The sequence below is a fragment of the Bos grunniens genome, chromosome 3 (genome assembly GCF_055505025.1).
Source record: "Bos grunniens cultivar Pamir isolate PY7600 chromosome 3, Bosgru_T2T1.0, whole genome shotgun sequence".
NCBI lineage: Eukaryota > Metazoa > Chordata > Mammalia > Artiodactyla > Bovidae > Bos > Bos grunniens.
In genome coordinates, this window is record NC_141167.1 from 18,600,864 (window position 1) to 18,621,602 (window position 20,739).

The 20,739-nt window shown below is 44.3% G+C and overlaps 1 protein-coding gene across 5 annotated transcripts in view; it reads left to right on the top strand.

The window, feature by feature from the left end:
* CFAP57 (cilia and flagella associated protein 57) overlaps positions 1 to 20,739 on the top strand; it is a 69,055-nt gene that overhangs the window by 12,898 nt on the left and 35,418 nt on the right. For 3 of the 5 annotated variants that reach the window (XR_015157441.1, XM_086383335.1, XM_086383344.1), the window contains 7 exons: positions 165 to 317; positions 4,551 to 4,690; positions 5,475 to 5,640; positions 6,619 to 6,732; positions 14,091 to 14,303; positions 15,582 to 15,755; positions 19,398 to 19,559. Coding sequence is in view for 4 of the 5 variants with exons in the window: in XM_086383335.1 (XP_086239461.1) it covers positions 165 to 317; positions 4,551 to 4,690; positions 5,475 to 5,640; positions 6,619 to 6,732; positions 14,091 to 14,303; positions 15,582 to 15,755; positions 19,398 to 19,559 (1,122 nt within the window). In the remaining variant the exon portion in view is untranslated. The remainder of the gene's footprint in view (positions 1 to 164; positions 318 to 4,550; positions 4,691 to 5,474; positions 5,641 to 6,618; positions 6,733 to 14,090; positions 14,304 to 15,581; positions 15,756 to 19,397; positions 19,560 to 20,739) is intronic. The other 2 variants (XM_086383362.1, XM_086383353.1) reach the window with 2 other exon arrangements.

Consider the following 20,739-nt stretch of genomic DNA (forward strand, 5'->3'; position numbering starts at 1 on the left):
ACAGAAACTGAGACACCTCAAGCCCTCCCTTCTCTGCATCTGAGGAGATCCAGGACGCAGGCTGATCAGGAGTCTGGAAGCTGCAAGTATCCAAGAGCATCTTAAAGCCCAAGGACACCTGACAATGCAGAGGCCTGCTGACCGCTGTCCTGTGTCTCGGGCAGATTCCTGTGGATCCACAGAGCAATGACCCAAGTCAGTCGGACAAACAGGACGTGCTCTGCATGTGCTTCAGCCCCTCCGAGGAGACGCTGATCGCCAGCACCAGCAAGAACCAGCTCTACAGCATCACCATGTCCCTGACGGAGATCAGCAAGGTGAGTCTCTCCAGCAGCGCTTCCTGCCAGCCTGGGGACGGGTCACCACTGGGCAAATTTTAATCCAATTCCTGAGAATAGGCCCATGCACCCCTTCATAATAAAGCAAAAGAAACTCTGATTTCAAGGTGTCCTTGTAGGAGCACTCCAACACCTGCAGGGGGCCGGGGTGGGGGACACCAGAATCTGATTGTTGTAGCCTCTTTGGATGGCATCACCGACTCAATGGACATGAGTTTGAGCAAGCTCCAGAAGTTGGTGATGGACAGGGAAGCCTGGCGTGCTACAGTCCATGGGGTCGCAGAGTCAGACACGACTGAATGACTGAACTGAGCCTCTTTGAAGAACACCTTGAAGGTCTCTCTCAGATTTAAATTGTACCTATCTTTTCCTCAGCAAGCAAGTGTACTTCAGGTATTTAATGTACTGCAGTACCTGCTCCTGTGCACAAAGATGTTTATGTGTAAAGATTTATCATTGCTTTTGTTTTTAAATAATAAAGAAAGCCAGTATGAATACACTGTAGATATTGCAGCAAAAAGGATAAAAAAAAGCACTTTGTACTTAGAAAAGGTTCATTTTATCAAGCAGACATTACAGTTTTAAATTTGTATGCAGATAATAGCATGGACTCAAAATATAGCCTGCAAACTTTGGCAGAACAACAAGGAAAATAAACCACCTACAATCACAGGAGGTTTTAATATATCTTTCTCAGCAATGATGGTTTTTAAAATAATAACACTATTGAGTTATTCATACACTATACAATTCACCTACTTAAGGTGTACAATTCAATGGTTTTTAGTATATTCATAGAGTTATGCAGCCATTACCACCATCAATTTTAGAGCATTTCTTCACTCAAAAAAAAAAAAAAAACCTGCTATTATGCTCCCATCATCCCATCTGCCTCCCCCCAGCTCTGCTACTGCTGCTGCTAAGTTGCTTCAGTTGTGTCCGACTCTGTGTGACCCCATAGATGGCAGCCCACCAGGCTCCCCCATCCCTGGGATTCTCCAGGCAAGAACACTGGAGTGGGTTGCCATTTCCTCCTCCAATGCATGAAAGTGAATAGTGAAAGTGAAGTCTCTCAGTTGTGTCCAACTTTTAGCAACCCCAAAGACTGCAGCCTACCAGGTTCCTCCGTCCATGGGATTCTCCAGGCAAGAGTACTGGAGTGGGGTGCCACTGCCTTCTCTACCCCCCAGCTCTAGCCAGTCACTAATGTCTGTGTCTCTATAGATTTGCCTTTTCTGAATGTTTCATAGCAATATGTAGACTCTTGTGACTGGCTTCCCTCACTTAGCACAATGTTTTCAAGTTTCATTCATGTTCGAGCTTGTATCAGTACTCCATTCCTTTTCATAACCAAATAATAGTCCATTGCATGGATATACCATTTTTGTTGGTCTAATTATCAGTTAATGAACATTTGGGTTGCTTCCACCTTTTGAATATTATAAATATTGCTGCTATAAACATCTATGTACAAGTTTTTGTGTGGAAATATGTTTTTATTCTTCTTGGGTATGTATCTAGAAGTGGAATTCCTGAGTCAAGTAGGAACTCCATATTTAACCACTTAAGGAACAGCCAGATAGCTTTCCCAAAGTGCTGAACTGTTTTATATTCCCATCAGCTGTGTACGAGTGTTCTAATCTCTCCGTATTTTTGTCAGCACTTATTCTTATCTGATTTTAAATTTACATTCATAACAGCGGTTGGTCTGTAGTTTTCTTGTGATGCATTTGGTATTGGGGTAATACTGACCTCACAGAATGAGGTGAAGAGATAAGGTGGAAAAGAGAGAGTTGCTTTTGTTTCAACACAAGGGAGATTTGAGTGTATTTAAAAGCTTGTAGGCTAATATGTAAATCATTCTGTCATATACCCCAGACTAAGACATTGTTATCATTTCACATGGGGGGACCTCATTCACAAGGACTCAGAAAGGACTTATTTGATGGCTGGATCTCCAGTCTGTCCTCTTTCTCCATGGAGAGGGGTGAGCTCACTGCATAGAGCTTCTCTCCCTGCTGTTAGGCGTGCCTCTCAGAGGGAAGGTTGCCTGGAAAGGAGAGAACCAGACCAGAGAGCGGGATCTTCCGTAGAGTGGGGTGTTTTCACTCTCACTTCCAGGACGTGTAAGTCCCCTGCCTGTCTCCACATGTACACTCTGCCCTTAGGCCCCCGAATTATACTCGGTTCGACTGCCAGAGTGATCTTTTCAAAACCCAGATGTGGTTGTCACAAAATTCACATGTTCCACCACCTCCACCACTGTCACAGCCTCAACCCCTCGGTGACCCTCTGGTGCTCTGAGAAGAACTGAGCTAGGACATGGGGCTGGGTGATGTCTGGCCCGGGCTGCTCTCTGCAGCCCCATCCCATCACTCCATCCGATAGAATGGGCCCTTTGATCACTGGGAGTCTGCATGTTCCTTCTGCCAAAAGGCATCAGCGCTCCTGCCTCTGCCTGGGACACTCGTACCCTCCTCTCCCCCACATTAGTTCTTGTTAGTTCTTGCTCAGCCTTCGAGGGGAAGAAAGCTACCAGGAATGTGCTAGTAGAGACAGGGTCGTTGAAGATATTAGAGAAAGTATGGGAAGCAAGCGGAGAATGGGAATAATCTGTGCCTACCCCCTGTTGGCTCAGACGGTAAAGAATCTGCCTGCTATGTGGGAGACCTCGGTTCGATTCCTGGGTCGAGAAGATTCCTCTGGAGAAGGAAATGGCTACCCACTCCAGTATTCTTGCCTGGGAAATCCCATGGACAGAGGAGCCTGTCAGGCTACAGTCCATGGGGATCGCAGAGTTGGACACAACTGAGTGACTTTCACTTTCACTTTTCACCCCCTCTCTCTGACAGCCCAGCACCTCATTCTGATATAGCAGAGGCGGGTAGAATATGCAGGTAGTTTCTAAGTGGGGAAGGGTCTGAATTTGAGGGAGTTGACAGTTCAGCCTTTGTCTTGGCTTATGAGCAAAGTATATACACCTCATTGAGTTTCCCAATCATCACTTCTCATGCAGAAGTCCCAGGTATAATGCTTCTGATGACAAACACCTGAAATCTACACATAACATGCAGACCAGTGCAATAGGATACATTTTAACTTAAATCATTCACCCAGTTCTCCTAGCTGCAGCTGACAGAGTCATACAGTCTCTCTGCAGAGAAATTTGGGAGTACTCATTAAGATCCTTAACACCATTCAGATCATTTTGCCCTGTATTCTATTTCTAGAAATGTATCTGTTGTGTGGGGCCCAAACTATTGGAAGTGAAGCCATCAGCTAGGAATGCTGGAGGCACTCACCCACGGCTGCGTCTCTCCCAGCAAGCCCCACACACACTTTCCCCGACCAGGGCCAGTGCTGGGGCCAGATAGGCCCTTTTGGTTCTTATTACAATTGAAGGATGCACTTGAGCAAAATCCATGAGGGAACTTTGAGGAACAAGATTTCTTACTCACAGGTCCTGGAGGGCACATAGCTGCCCAAGGGCCATATGCAGTGAGGCCGTGCGTAAAGAGAGAGGTGGACTGGGGGCTCTGCCTTTATCAGTGTTTGAGGATGGGGTGTCAGGGTTTCGAGAGTTCACTATTTGTTTAATGCTCATTTAGCCATGAGTGTGGGAATTAGGGTACAGGAAGAGTGGGATCATTCAAGAAGTCAGTTATTTAAGTATCCGGGACTTTCTACGAAAGGGATCTTCAAGGGTGGGAGCAACAATTCTTTAGCTGATTGTTTTGCTGGTAACTGCGTCATACAACTGCAATATGTTTATTCAAGCTGGAGGTCCTTTGAGATAGATGCCTTGAGATTCAAAAACTTACTGTCAGGCACTTACTCTACAATATCTAAAGAAGTAATCAGAGAGGTACACAGACATACTTGCAAGAATATTTAGTCCATGTTACGCCTTGATAGAAAAAAATTGGAAAAAAAATAAAAAGAAAAAAATTGGAGACCACCTAAATGTTCCCACAGTAGAAGAATGGATAAAGTAAATCCTGGTATATTTATAGAATAAAATATTTTATTGCCATTAAAATGTTTTAAAATAATAATAGCATGGGAAAATATGCATTATGTTAAAACAACTTGCCCACAGCCTGATTGCTGTGCATCTGGGCTAATTAACATCCATAAGCAGTAATGAGAGCTGGCGTGCCTGGCCAGTCTTTTGCTTCCTCTGCTCAGTCTGATTCTGTGTGACTTCTCTAGGGGGAGCCTGCCCACTTTGAGTATCTGATGTACCCGTTACACTCGGCGTCTATCACTGGTCTAGATACTTGCATCCGCAAACCCCTCATTGCCACCTGCTCTGTGGATCGGTCCGTCCGCATCTGGAATTACGAATCAAAGTAAGAAATGAAAGGCTTTGCTACTGCGGTATGCAAGATTCTGGTTGTTAAATTTTTCCATGCAAATTATTTTAGAGAGTTTTCAATTTTAATTACTTAGAAGCTTTCAGCTGGAAACCGTTTATAAAAAAATCAAGTCCGTCAGACTTCCTTTTTCTCTTTTCACTCTTGCATGAGCTAGAAAATCACTTTGTACTTTATTAAGTGTTTACCATGTGCCATACATATGCTTGGCCCTGGGGACAGAAAGGAACCAATATCTCACCTCCTTCCATACCCTCCTGTGTCCTTCGGCCTTTCCTGTCCCCTCACCACCACTGCCCCACCACTGGATCAGTTCTTTGTCTCATGGAGCTGTCCAGATCACTGTTTCCTCCTTTCAATCCTGATCACTGCCCCAACCCTCAACTTCCAGCGATTTTATCCTCCGGGCACAGAATCCCTGAGAATCTCCAGCTTCAATTGGCCCCAGAACATAACTTCTTTGCTTTTACATATAGCTGCTGGGGCTGCTAGGGAAAAAACTGTGCAATACTTCTGAGTTGGAGATCTGAATGGAGCTGTATCTTCCACATCCCTAAACACCCCTTGATCAGTCCCTTCACATGCCATACTCATTGCTGAACACTATCCTCAAATAACAAAAATCTAGAAAAAGAGGTACCAGTAATTACAAGTAATAAAGTATCTCAAATGCCGTTATAAAAATACATACCAGATACAATGGAATGCTCAAGGGACTTAGTGGGCTAGACTTTTATTCAGTAATGTATCTTTTTCACAGTTCTTTGGAACTATTTAAGGAATACCAAGAAGAAGCTTATACAATCAGCCTTCACCCATCTGGACACTACATTGTAGTAGGGTTTGCTGACAAACTACGCATTATGAACCTACTTATTGATGATATACGTTCTTTCAAGGAATACTCCGTCAGAGGGTGCAAAGAGGTAAGAGCTTCTGGAGGTAAGTATCTTGGAAAGTCAGAGTTGAAATATCATGAACTAACACAGCTGAAGAGGTAGACCAGAGAATGTCTTAGAGAATTTTAGTGGCTTAAAAAAATCCAATTTTTCCACCAAAGTTACTGAGTGTATTGGTCCTGTCCCTTTTCTTTTTTGCTCACCTTTGAACCAAACCGTGTGAGATCCCACCTGCAATCTGTCCTCTCTGTGACTGTGGAGTAATTTTTTTTAAGCATTGAAAAGGAAGTTATCACATATTCAGAGTCACAGTTGGGAGGACAGGGTTGGCAATTGGGAGGGATCAGGGAAAATGAGCAACAGTGAAAGACAGTAGCTGCTGCTGCTGCTAAGTCAATTCAGTCGTGTCCGACTCTGTGTGACCCCATAGACGGCAGCTCACCAGGCTCCCCCATCCCTGGGATTCTCCAGGCAAGAACACTGGAGTGGGTTGCCATTTCCTTCTCCAATGCATGAAAGTGAAGTCGCTCAGTCGTGTCTGACCCTCAGCGACCCCATGGACTGCAGCCTTCCAGGCTCCTCCGTCCATGGAATTTTCCAGGCAAGAGTACTGGAGTGGGGTGCCATTGCCTTCTCCAAAAAGACAGTAGCAGCCTATCTGATTTCCCCCATCCCCATCCCGAAGATAACTTACAGAAACAAGACAGAGTTTTAAAGATCACTGTCCCACTCTGAAACTTCTACAGGCAAAATGAGTATTCCATTCTCTGATCCAAACAGCTTCATGATTCATGCGCATGGTAGTGTCAGCATCTTGGCCAGTATGAGCTATAGGAATAGTTACATCAAATAGGCCAATTCTGAGTCCTATTTACACCTTCCCCCAATTCCCAGTCCTGCACGTGGTATCAGCATGAACTCTTTGGGAAAAGAAGCTCTCAACTACAACCTCCAGGTAAACCGCTCTTTCTTTCACTATTGGGCTCTCCCTATATTTCTTTGCAGTGTTCCTTTAGCAATGGAGGTCACCTGTTTGCTGCAGTCAATGGGAACGTGATTCACATTTTTTCCACCACAAGCCTAGAGAATATCTCAAACCTTAAAGGACACACAGGGAAGGTGAGTGAGTGAGCAGTGTCCAGGGAAACAAGGGCACAGAGTCAAACATCCTGCTGGCCAATGGGATAAAAGAGAACCAAAGAGAGGTGATTCTTTTCTTCTCGGAGGTCCCTGTCTAGTTGAGGGAAAAGACAATAAAACAAATGCACATACAGATTTAAGTACTAACTGCAGAAAACTCAATGAAAGAAAAATATGGGTTGTTAGAAGAGGAAGTGATGAGGAGTTGACATGATGGAGATTGGGATGTTCACAAAGGCATAGTCCTAAGGAGTGAGTCAGAATTAACCAGACAGACCTAATAGGTCAAGTAATTGCCGACAGGGATCCAAAGACCCTGAGATGGAGATGGCTAGGGGTAGAGGAGGAACTATCTGTGGTACTGAAACATAGGTATCAAGAATGAAACTTGGCGTGAGCTAAGATTGGTGAGGTTAGCAGGGCCTGAGTTCTTGAAATCTTGTTCATGGAACCTTATAGGCCCTGGTAGCTCAGCTGGTAAAGAATCCACCTGCAATGCAGGTGGAGACCCTGGTTCCATTCCTGGGTCGGGAAGATCCCCTGGAGAAGAGATAGGCTACCCACCTCCAGTATTCTTGGGCTTCCCCGGTGGCTAAGTCAGTAAAGAATCCACCTGTAATGCAGGATCCCTGGATTGGGAAGATCCCCTGGAGGAGGGCATGGCAACCCATTCCAGTATTCTTGCCTGGAGAATCCCCATGGACCGAGGAGCCTGGAGGGTTACAATCAGTGGGATCACAAAGAGTCAGACACCACTGAGTGACTAAGCACAGCATATACTTTATCCTCCTTTTTCCTTGAAATCACTGAAGACTCTCAGACCAAGAAATGATATGACCATATTTGCATTTTACAAGATTACTTTGGCTTCAGAGTAAAGACTGTATTGAAAGGGATGAGGGTAGAAGTGGTAAGGAGATTGTTGTCTACCTAATGATAGTATTTTGGAGCAGGATGGGGCTGGTACCAATAGGAAGAAATGTATGCATTCAAAAGATATTTAGGAAATTAAACCAGTAGCACCTGAAGGTAAAGTGGATATGGAGCATGAAGAAAAGGGAGACACCAAAGACTGAAAGGGTAAGAAGTCAGCAGATGAATTTAGATAGAAAAAGCAGTGGGAAAAGAAAGGCATTCTAGGCAGCAGGACATGTTACAGGTAAGGGGATGGGAGTATGGAACAGGACGGTGGTCTGTGGTTTATAGGCTGGAACACTGAGCACATCTGAGAAGTGATACAAAGAGGAGCTGGAGAAGTTTGTTGCATCATGGAGTGTGTGTGTGCCGTGCCAAGGAATTGGACATTAGTCTGTAGGGGATGAGAAATAACTGAAAGGATTTAAGAAAACAAGTAATGGGATCAGAAAGAGAATTTTCCAGACAGTACTGAAAATGGTTTAGAGGGAAGGGAAGCTGGAATGAAAGAGGTCAGCTAGAAAGTGAGGGTGAGCGAGGAACTAGGAACTAAACCATGGCTTTCATAGTAGGGACAGAGAGAAGAAACCTATTACGCTCTATTTTGGACTTGTTATGTTTGCTGTGTCCATGAGTGTGGTATGTGAGACTAGACGTCAGAAAGAAGTCTGGGCTAAAAATTTCAATTCAGGGAATGAGGTGGTAGTTAGTGGAAGTCAGAGGTGTAGATTAGATCACTAAGCACTCGTGCAGAATCTGAGATCATGGTCAGGAGACAGGTGAGCAACATGTAAGGGACTGGTAAGAAGAGAGAGACTGCAAATGAAGGTGCAGAGAGAACCTGGAATCAAGGAATTGTATCAAAGCAGCCAGGGAACTAGTTTCCAGACAGATAAAGAAGTCAGTGACCATTGACTTCAACAACTAACAGGTCATAAGTGTAAGTGCTATTAAGAACAAGTGTATTGAGAGCTACTGAGCGTCCTCCACTCCAACAGGGTGTTGCAGAAATTTAGAGGAAAGCATACCAGGTGAATGTGATACTCTTTCTAGACCCGTGCACATCCCCATAGGAAGCCCCACCTCACCAACCCGGGGAGCAGCCATTTGTTCCATCACTTTACCAGAATCTATAACACTTGTCTCTAATCAGGGATATATGTTAGGTTTACAGGTGTGCTATTAAAAGAAAATACAAAAACAAACAAAAAATATAGATGGAGCATGCAGCCAAAACCATGCATATAGGGAAATTTTTAACATTAAACATGTATTGGAAAAATGATAAAGATGAAAATCAGTGATACAACCATCCATTGAAAAAGATAAGAAGTAGAACAGCAAATTAATTCGAAGAAAACAAATTGAAAGACATCATAAGGATAAGAGCAGGATGGAACAGAGAACATTTACACGATAGAAGATCATCAAACCCAAACTTTGTTTTTTGAAAGCCCAAAATGGACAAACCTTTAGCACAATTGTTTAAGGGAAAAAAGAGAGAGAGAAGATACAAGTAACCAACATGAGTAACAAAAAGGAGTTATTACTACAGGTCTGATAGACATTTTAAAAGATTATAAGAGAGTATTATGAACAACTTTATGTAAATAAATTTGAATAAATATCAGATCAGATCAGTCGCTCAGTCGTGTCCGACTCTTTTCGACCCCATGAATCGAAGCATGCTAGGCCTCCCTGTCCATCGGCAACTTCCGGAGTTCACTCAGACTCACGTCCATCGAGTCAGTGATGCCATCCAGCCATCTCATCCTCTGTCGTCCCCTTCTCCTCCTGCCCCTAATCCCTCCCAGCATCAGAGGCTTTTCCAATGAGTCAGCTCGTCACATGAGGTGGCCAAAGTACTGGGGTTTCAGCTTTAGCATCATTCCTTCCAAAGAAATCCCAGGGCCGATCTTCAGAATGGACTGATTGGATCTCCTTGCAGTCCAAGGGACTCTCAAAGAGTCTTCTCCAACACCACAGTTCAAAAGCATCAATTCTTTGGCGCTCAGCCTTCTTCACAGTCCAACTCTCACATCCATACATGACCACAGGAAAAACCATAGCCTTGACTAGACGAACCTTTGTTGGCAGAGTAATGTCTCTGCTTTTGAATATGCTATCTAGGTTGGTCATAACTTTCCTTCCAAGGAGTAAGCGTCTTTTCATTTCATGGCTGCAGTCACCATCTGTAGTGATTTTGGAGCCCAGAAAAATAAAGTCTGACACTGTTTCCACTGTTTCTCCATCTATTTCCCATGAAGCAATGGGACTGGATGCCATGATCTTCGTTTTCTGAATGTTGAGCTTTAAGCCAACTTTCTCACTCTCCACTTTCACTTTCATCAAGAGGCTTTTTAGTTCCTCTTCACTTTCTGCCATAAGGTGGTGTCATCTGCATATCTGAGGTTACTGATATTTCTCCCGGCAATCTTGATTCCAGCTTGTGTTTCTTCCAGTCCAGCGTTTCTCATGATGTACTCTGCATATAAGTTAAATAAACAGGGTGACAATATACAGCCTTGACGAACTCCTTTTCCTATTTGGAACCAGTCTGTTGTTCCATGTCCAGTTCTAACTGTTGCTTCCTGACCAGCACACAAATTTCTCAAGAGGCAGATCAGGTAGTCTGGTATTCCCATATATGAACTGACAAATTCCTAGAAAAATTGAATCTGTAATTTAAAACCTGACAAGGAAAACTATCACTGGAGAAGTAGATCGAATTTTAAGGAAAGCATGACACTAATCTTGGGGCGGGGGGGAAACTCTTCTAGAGAATTTTTTTTTTTAAGTAAATACTTCCAACATTGTTCTAGGAGGCCAGCATAGTTGTGATAGCAAAACCTATCAAAGACATCACAAGAAAGGAAAATGGCAAGCCAGTCTTGTGTGTGAACATAAAGATGTCCTAAATAAATTGTCATCAAACCAATCCAGCAATATGTTAAAAGGATAATACAACATGACCATGTTGATTCATTCTGCTGCTGCTACTGCTAAGTCACTTCAGTCGTGTCCGACTCTGTACGACCCCATAGATACAACATTGTTTTAGATTTTGAAATCATTAGTGTATACAACATTAATATAGTAAGGATTAAAAAGCATATGCTTATCTCTATAAATCCAAATATAATAATCAATAACATTGACAGTGTATCAATAACATAACAGATTTAAAAAGCACTTAAAATAATGGGGAATGTACTTTATTATAAAAAAATCTTATATAAGACATTTATTTTAAAAACCTACAACAATCAGCACACTTGATTATGAAATTGTGAAAGAGAACAAAACATGATGCCTTCTGTTAGCCTTGTACTGAGTTCTATCCAGTGCAATAAGGTACGAAACGGAAATATACATTTGTCCATGCTTAGTTGGCTCCTCAGTCATGTCCAGCTCTTTGCGACCTCATTGACTGTAGCCTGCCAGGCTCATCTGCCCATGGGAATTCTCCAGGCAAGAATACTGGAGTGGGTTGCCATGCCCTCCTCCAAAGGATCTTCCCAACCCAGGGATCGAACCCAGGTCTCCCACATTACCGGCAGATTCTTTACCATCTGAGACACCAGGGAAGCCCAACATTGGTCCATGGGGCTGCCATAACAAAATAGCCCAGACTGGATGGCTTATGAAGAGCAGAAATTTTTCCTCATAGTTCGGAGGGTGGGGAGTCCAAGATCAAAGTGCCAGCACAATTAGAAGAGGGCCCTCTTCCTGGTTTCAGACTTCCTGTAGCCTCCCATGGTGGAAGGGGCGAGCTAGCACTCGGGGGCCTTTCCTAAGAGTGCTCATCCCATTCATGAGGGGAGAACTCAGGACCTAATCACTTCCCAAAGGCACCACTTCCTAATACCATCACCTTGGGATGTCAGGATTTCAACATGAATTGAGGTGGGGCTGATGAGAGACAGAAACATTCAGACCATAGCAAAATAAGAGGCATGAGGGTTGGAAAGGAAGAAATAAAGCTATTGCCACGGACAGCATAACTGAGTTTGTAGAAAATTTAGAGAATTTGCAGATAAACTATTAAAATTCGTGAATCTGGGAATATTGTTGGAAATTATTATATTTAAGTCCCTTTTTACATAATAGTGACAAATGATCAAAAAATGTCATTTAAAAGGTAGAGCTCGGGCTAAGACATGGCTAAGGATGTGGCTGGCAGAACTGGAGTCATGGAAACACCCAAAAAGGTGTCCAGTTGGTCAGGAGGTTGGCTACGTAGGAGGAGATTGAGAAAATGTGTCGGAGATATTAATGTATTGGAGATTATGGGAGCCAGTCGCTCTACTGGAGAACGGAGTTACAAATATGGAAAAGGGAAAAAGTTAGAATGTTGTTTTTATTTGGCAGTTTTGTTCAGTGACTTGGTAACCTAATTCTGAGAAGTCTTTTTTTCTCCTGCAGTGGGCAGCCTCGGATGTCGCTGCTCGGATGTTTTTCTTTCTTGATCTTTTAGCCTGGTTACCTAGGGCTTGTCCCTGGGTTGACCTAAGCCACTTAATTAGTCATAGATTATGCTTAAGCCCCCTTCCCCAGTTATATTTTCACCCTTCACTGTTGGATTTTTGTTTAGAAAACAGAAAACTGTGATTTTCCTGTCACAGTTCATGGAGTTTATGCTTTTGCTCCATGTTTAGCCAGAAACTAGTAGTTTTGAGGTTCCCTTTCTGACTATACCTGAGAGGGTGCAGCCTCAGCCATGCACCCCACCTTCCAGGCTGCCAGGCATAAGCATGATGTTATTTCTAAGCCTGACTTCCTGGGAAATGCCCCTGGGTCAGAAGCTTATTATTCAGTTGGTGTTGGTCAGATGTTGTATTTAAACCCTTCATGCCTGTGAAGCTTCCACCCTGTGTCAGTGGGGTTTTGTACAGCACAGGAGATGCTTTCAAGTGTCCCCACATCCTGCTCTGATTTCTCCTGAGTGTGTGCAGCACAGCACACACATCAGCCTTCCCGATCCCCACAGTTGCCTCTTATCCCGGAAGGGCTCTCTCAACTGTCCCCTTCCCTTCTTCTTCCTGTTCTAATTCTGTTACTGCTCTGCCATTTTGCTTCTATCAGGGAGTTTCCAGCCTTCTCTTAACTGCCCTCCACCTAGATCTCCACCAATTTAGAGGTTGTCCATAGGATGAAATTCTCCATGCTCTGTTCCAAATAAGTCAGTCTCCTCCAGCAGAGCTGTGGAGCTCATTGTCTTATGACCAACATCCCCCTGGGAAGAAGTTCTGCTCCACTGCACCAGAGTGGAGGGTGAGGGGTATCGACTTTCTTTCCCAAGAGTGACCTCCCTACTCTGTGCGTGGAAAGGGGGTGGGATCCCTCGTCTCTTCAGCTCTCCCCTCATGGTGTAGAACCCCCACCCATTGAGTTAACTGGGGCAGGGGCAACTGGGGTACCAGTATTCTCAGGCTTCTGCACTTGGAGTAGAGCTTCCCCAGCAGGTGGGGACCAACTAGGGGAAGGGAGATGAGGCCCTCTTGGCCACACTTGCCTGGAATAGAGCTTCTGGGTGGGGATAAGAAATGCCAGCAGGTTTCCCAGGATGAAACCATAGCCAATGACTAAGCTCTGGGGGAGAGAGGGAGCCCCACCTTTTGGCTACAGCTGCCCAGAGTACACTGGAATAAAGTGTTTGAAGATGAGGAGGGTAAAGCAGCAGATCAGTGCTTATCTCCCCCAGTCTCTGTTCCTCCTGAGATTGAGTAGATTTTCTTGAGTGAATGTTTCTGCATTTTCTCTATGCCCTTAAGACAATTGCCAGAGACTTTAAATAACTGTTTTTATAAACTTTTTGGCCACACCACGAGGCGTGCAGGATCTTAGTTCCCCAACCAACGATCAAACCTGCACCCCCTGCAGTGAAAGTGTGGATTCTCAGGACTACCAGGGAAGTCCCTAAATAACTGTTTTTATGATTTCTAAGTTACCTATTATGTAAGGGATAGGCCAGCTGAAGTTCTTACTCTGCCATTTGGAAGTACTCTCTCTATGCAATTTTTGCAACTCCCTTTGAATATATATATATATATATATATATATATATATATGTATAATTATTTCAAAATAAAAAACTTTTGTAAAACATAGCAGTGATTGATTGCAGCATTATAGGAATTATTATGATTCAGTCTTTACATTCATAAAGTGAGACAGAAATGAGAATATTTAATCTTCAGTATTTTGCAAACGTCTGAGGAAATAGAATGCTAACTTTCCTACAAAGCTATGATTTGTGTTTACTGAAGGGTATGTTCCAGGAAAGGACACTCTGCCTCAGCATAGTGAATCACATAAGGGGTTCTCCTCCTCTCCTTGAAAGGTGTGTGTGTGTGTGTGTGTGTGTGTGTGAGTGAGTGTACATGCGCACTCCCAACTGGGCGCATCTTCATCCCCCGTAGATTCGTTCAGTTGCGTGGAATACCGATGACAGCAAGCTGATTTCCTGTGGCACAGACGGTGCTGTGTACGAATGGAGTCTGTCCACAGGAAAGAGAGAGACCGAGTGCGTGCTCAAGTCCTGCAGCTACAACTGCGTCACCATCTCCCCTGACGGCAAAATCATCTTTGCTGTTGGGTCAGACCAGACTCTCAAGGAGATTGCAGATTCCTCAGTGAGTCTGCCCCTGTCCCTCCTCTGGGCTGCTGCCTCGATCTGCAGAAGACAGCTTCCTGTGTTTACAGCAGAAAGGGCTTCTCTGAGAACAGGGCCCTTCTTCTTGGGAGAACACCTGCCTCCTCATCCCTAGAGGATCAGCTCAGTAGTTGTTACTTCTGGAATTTCCTGCCCAGTGCCCACCTGACTCGTTTAAGTTGTGGGGCTCTTTTCCATTCCTCCTTTGCTTGCTGACTGTAACTTGTCTCTCACCCTGGAGGGAAGGAGGTCAGCAGCATCTCTAAATGGCGCTCTAACCCGTGATTTGCATGTACTTCCGTGGGCTAAAAACAGAACCGTAGTTATTGCTATCACCTAAGCTTGCCTCCATAATTGTTTGGAAATCCCCAAACTCTGAAATTTTAAAATTATGCACCTTGGCTCCCAAATAGTTAAGGGAGGAAAGAAGAGCTTGGCAAGGACACTTCCTGGAAAAGGAGCAGTGTCCTCCTCCACGAGTCCAACCGAGAGGAGGGTATCTCTCCAGTATACCCCCAGGTAGCCCCCAGCGTGGTGGTTTCCACGGTGCTGCACCAGAACAAAGCTTCTTAAGGGGAGGGCCATGGTTCACATCTCATGGTATCCCTACTAGGTGGCACAACACATGGCCCACAGAAAACACCCAGTAATAATTGGTGGCTAGGTGGATGGGTGGGTGGATGAGTGAATTAAAGAGTGAAGGAGTGAAGTAATTCCCTGAGAGTGTAGTTTTGTTCCTATAATGGACATTAATAACTATTTGCTGGATAGATTTATGATCCACATCCCATTATTAGTTTGAGATACATGATAAGAGTAGCAGTTGAGAGCATACTCTCGGGAGCCTGAGTGCAGTGGGTGAGTTGAGGTAACTGACCTAGCCTCCCTGTGTCTCTGTGCCTGTGTTTCATCATCTTTAAAATAAGGATGGCAGTAACTACCTTAAGGGGTTTTGTGAGGGTTAAATGAGTCACAACCTGTAAAAGCGGGAGAGCGCTTCTGGGTATCTTAGGAAACTTTCCCTAGTGTTACTCCTAACTCTTAGAACTGTTTACTCACCAGTCAAGCCGCCAAGAAATATTTAGTTTGTGCCCTTTTATGTGCTAGACACTAAGCCAGATGCTAAAAGGGATGGAAAACACACATTTTAAAATCCAGAAGTTGCCCTAATGTTGCTATTAAAAGCAAGGAGAGTGACCTGGGGACACTGGGGATGCGCTTCAGCCCCTCGCCCTGAACAGAGCTGGCTGTGTTTCAGGTAATTCGAGAGATGTCAGCATTTGACGTCACCTACACGGCCGTTGTCATCTCCCACTCCGGGCGCATGATGTTTGTGGGCACCTCGGTGGGGACCATCCGTGCGATGAAGTACCCGCTCCCTCTGCAGAAAGAATTCAATGAGTACCAGGCCCACGCAGGTCCTGTCACCAAGGTGAGGGGGACTTTCCCTGGGGTTCAGTCCCAGATTCAGGTCTTGAGCGATCCACCTGGTCCTGCCTGCGGCGTACCTGGTTCATCCCTTCCCCCTCCCAGCACCTTGTCTCTCCCCTTATTTATTAATCCAGCCAAGCGTTCAGTAAACACTCACTGGCTCTTAATGCTCTTTGTTTGAACTACTCCCAGGAATTAGTCCTAGGAAGTGGTCAGAGGTGCTCCTGAAGATGTATGTACAAGGTTGTTCATCATATTATTTTGCATAATAAAACATGGGCCATTTGAGAGATGCTGAAGGGCCCTGCTCAGCTGTTCTCTACAGGCCAGCACCCTCCTGTCCCGGCTGCTAATGGCTCACAGCTGTCCTTCTCCACCGGGTTGTTCTGGACTAAAAGGAGACAGCCTGGGAGACGAGCCCCCATCCCTCCCCAGGGGCAATAACCTGAGCACACTTTTGTAAACTGTCCTTCCATCCCCCCTTCTAAAAAAGCAGTGTCCCTGTTTACAATGGGATCCTGAAGAACAGCCTCTGGGAAATGTGTTCTCTCTCCCTCCTCCCTCTCTCAACTCCAATTGAACAATACCAGCCTCTGAGGTTTTTCATTAAGTCCCAAACTTTAAATTGGCTTGCCTGCAGACACATCCTTATTAGGAAAGGATTTTTTCATTATAAACCAGAACATTCCTGTACTGAACCTGAGTCTTGGGTCCAAAGTAAATTACTATCACATATCTCCCCGCTTTGCTTTAGAACCACTAAATTTTGTGGATGTTTACTTTTCTGATTATAAAAGCAGGACATGTTTATTTTAGGAATAAAAATCCTAATCAGTTCAGTTCAGTTCAGTTCAGTCGTTCAGTTGTGTCCGACTCTTTGCGACCCCATGAATTGCAGCACACCAGGCCTCCTGGTCCATCACCAACTCCCGGAGTTCACTCAGACTCACGTCCATCGAGTCGGTGATGCCATCCAGCCATCTCATCCTCTGTCGTCCCCTTCTCCTCCTGCCCCCAATCCCTCCCAGCATCAGAGTCTTTTCCAATGAGTCAACTCTTCGCATGAGGTGGCCAAAGTACTGGAGTTTCAGCTTTAGCATCATTCCTTCCAAAGAACACCCAGGGCTTATCTCCTTTAGAATGGACTGATTGGATCTCCTTGCAGTCCAAGGGACTCTCAAGAGTCTTCTCCAACACCACAGTTCAAAAGCATCAATTCTTCGGCGCTCAGCTTTCTTCACAGTCCAACTCTCAAATCCATACATGACCACAGGAAAAACCATAGCCTTGACTATGCATCATTAATATGCTGATGCATTTTCTTCTACATTTTTGTGCATATGCTTTAAATAAATTAAGATCATACTATATGTACTGTTTTGTTGGCTGTTTTTTTTTAAATTTGTGCTATTGTAGGCATTTTTTGTACAATTAATATTCCTCAAAAGCATGATTTTAGCAGCTATTCAAATATCCTATGATAATGATGGATCGTAACTTATTTAACTCATCTCTTACAACTGGGCATTTAAATTATCCCATGAGCTCATGAATATCCTAGTCTGCAGATTGCTATGAGCATCTCTGATTATTTCCTAAGACTAAATGTCTAGACAGAGAGTGAATCCTGAGGGAAAGAGAATGGCCATTTTTAAAGTTCTTGACACATTTTGGTGATTGTGAGAAGAGAGTTTCCATAGTTGATACTTCAGTTTTCATTTTTTACTTTGAAGTAGCTATAGATTCACAAGAAATCTAAAAGATAGCAGCAAGGTCCTGGTGCTCCTCACTCAGCTTCCCCCAGTAGTTACATCTGATGCACAGCGTCAAACCAGAACACTGACAGTGGCACACGAGGGGGGCCCTATGTCACTGTTTCTCATGCGCAGATGTGTGTGGCCACCACTGCACGCAAGGCGCAGAACCAGTCCAGCACCACAAAGAGCTCCCTCCTGCTCTCATCACAGTCCCACCACCATGCCTAGTCCTCAGCAACCACTAATTTATCTTCCTTTTCTATAACTTTGACATCTTGATCATTTTATGTAAATAATCCTAAGAGTATGAATATGAAATTATCAAAATGTCAAAGTTATAGAAGTGGAAAATAATCATACAGTACCTGGAGAAGGAAATGGCGACCCACTCCAGTATTCTTGCCTGGAGAATTCCATGGACAGAGGAGCGTGGCGGGCTACAGTCCATGGGGTCACAAAGAGTCAGACACGACTAAGTGACTAACACACAGTCATACAGTATATGACCATTTGAGAGGAGCTTTTTTTCACTCGGTGTAATACCTTTGATCTCCATGTCAGTTATTTCATATATCAATACTTTATTCTGTTTTCTCTGAGTAGAATTCCACGGTAAGGGTGTGCCGTGATTTGTTTAACTGTCTACCCCTTGTAAGATATTTGATTTTTCCCCATAGGTTTTGGGCTGCTACAAATAAAACTGCTATGAACAATTCCATACTGGCTTTTATGTTAACATAAGTTCATTTCTCTGGGGTAAATGCCCAGGAATACTGTTGCTGAATCATATACTGCAAGTATATTTATTTAGTTTTTCAAGAAACTGCCAGGTTCTTTTCTATTCCTTTCAGCAATACACAAAAGATCCAGTTTCTCTGCATCATTGCCAGCGTTTAGTATTATCACTATTTTTTTATTTTAGCTGTTCTAATAGGTATATAGTGACATCTCATCATAGTCTTCATTTGCATTTCTTTGAAGGAAAGTTATGACCAACCTAGACAGCATATTAAAAAGCAGAGACATTACTTTGCCAACAAAGGTCCATCTAGTCAAGGCTATGGTTTTTCCAGTAGTCATGTATGGATGTGAGAGTTGCACTGTGAAGAAAGCTGACCGCCAAAGAATTGATGCTTTTGAACTGTGGTGCTGGAGAAGACTCTTGAGCATCCCTTGGACTGCAAGGAGATCCAACCAGTCCATTCTAAAGGTCCTGGGTGTTCTTTGGAAGGAATGATGCTAAGGCTGAAACTCCAATACTTTGGCCACCTCATGCGAAAAGTTGACTCATTGGAAAAGACCCTGATGCTGGGAGGGATTGGGGGCAGGAGGAGAAGGGGACGACAGAGGATGAGATGGCTGGATGGCATCACCGACTCGATGGACGTGAATTTGAGTGAACTCCGGGAGTTGGTGATGGACCGGGAGGCTTGGCGCGCGGCAGTTCATGGGGTCACAAAGAGTTGGATATGACTGAGCTACTGAACTGAACTGAACTGAACTGAATGACTAATAATGTTGAATATCTTCTCATGTGCTTATTTGCCATCTGTATTACTTCTCCAATGAGATGTCTCTGTATCTTTTGCCCACTTCGTAATTGGATTATTGGTTTGTTTTTTTTTTAACTGTTGATTCTTTTGTGTACCTAATAATTGACTCTAAATATTCCAAATCCACAGAGAACATATATATAGCCTTGTCTTTTCATTCATTCCCAGAAGCCCGTGAGGGTTTCTGTCTCACTCTTTTCTAAGATCAAATTTTCCTCCCAGGGAGGCTGTGCCCGGGCTTGCGTGGGGTGGGGATCTTGCACAACCACTGACTCAGTCCTGGTCTGCACGGCCTGAGAATGAAAGCCTCCTCACCATGCTCGTTCTCCTCAGATGTCGCTCACCTTTGACGACCAGTTCCTGCTGAGCGTTGCCGAGGATGGCTGCCTGTTCACCTGGAAGGTCTTTGATAAGGATGGTCGGGGAATCAAGCGAGAGAGGGAGGTGGGCTTTGCTGAAGAGGTGCTCGTTACCAAGACAGACATGGAAGAGAAGGTAAGAATTGGACCTGATGAAGAGCAACAGGGAAATTGCCTGTCAGGCCACGTCCAGTGTCCTGGGTCCGGCATAAAGCCCCTCCCCAGCCTGGTTGCACCTGTGCCCAGTGCAGACCACCCCCCACCTCCACTGCATCCTGTGTCCTTCCCACCCGCCTGCGCTTCTGCCATGTAGTCATTCTGACTTACACTGAGCTGTGCTCTCAGCCTGTGACCTAGTTCTCCTCTCCTACTCTTTGCAAGCAGGTGCGGCTACTGCTAAGTCGCTTCAGTCGTGTCCAACTCTGTGCAACCTCATAGATGGCAGCCCACCAGGCTCCCCCGTCCTTGGGATTCTCCAGGCAAGAACATTGGAGTGGGTTGCCATTTCCTTCTCCAGTGCATGAAAGTGAAAAGTGAAAGTGAAGTCACTCAGTTGTGTCCAACTCTTCGAGACCCCATGGACTGCAGCCCACCAGGCTCCTCCATCCATGGGAGTTTCCAGGCAAGAGTACTGGAGTGGGGTGCCATTGCCTTCTCCTTAAAAGCAGGGACTGTGAAATAATTCGCATAATTATTGTGACATAATTAATGACCAGCAGTTTCCAGCACATGCCAGGCATGTGGGAGACAGTCAGTAAATACTTACAAAATTAATGTGACACACTGAGTATTCCAGTTGTATCTGTGAAACTTAAATAACAGCTGGTATCTGGAACCTTTTTTTTTTTTTAAAAAAAGAAAAAGATATTTATAAAACAGTCCTGAAATTCACTGCTTTCAATAATAAAACAATAAAAGTAATAATATCCAGTAACCAACCGTTTTTTTTTTTGGGGGGGGGGGGTGGACTTCCCTGGTGGCTCAGTGGTAAAGAAGTGGCCTACCAATGCAGGAATCATAAGTTTGATCCCTGGATCAGGAAGATCCCCTGGAGGAGGAAATGGCAACCTATTCCAGTATTCTTGCTGGGAGAATCCCATGAACAGAGGAGCCTGGTAGCTACAGTCCTTGGGGTCACAAAAGAGTTGGATACAACTGAGTGACTAAACAACAACAAACCTTTTATTTAGGTTTGCCACAAACCAAACACTGTGCTAATTACCAATACAGGAGATACAGGTTTGGTCCGTGGGTTGGGAAGATCCCCTGGAGGAGGAAATGGCACCCACTCCAATATTTTTGCCTTGGAGAAATTC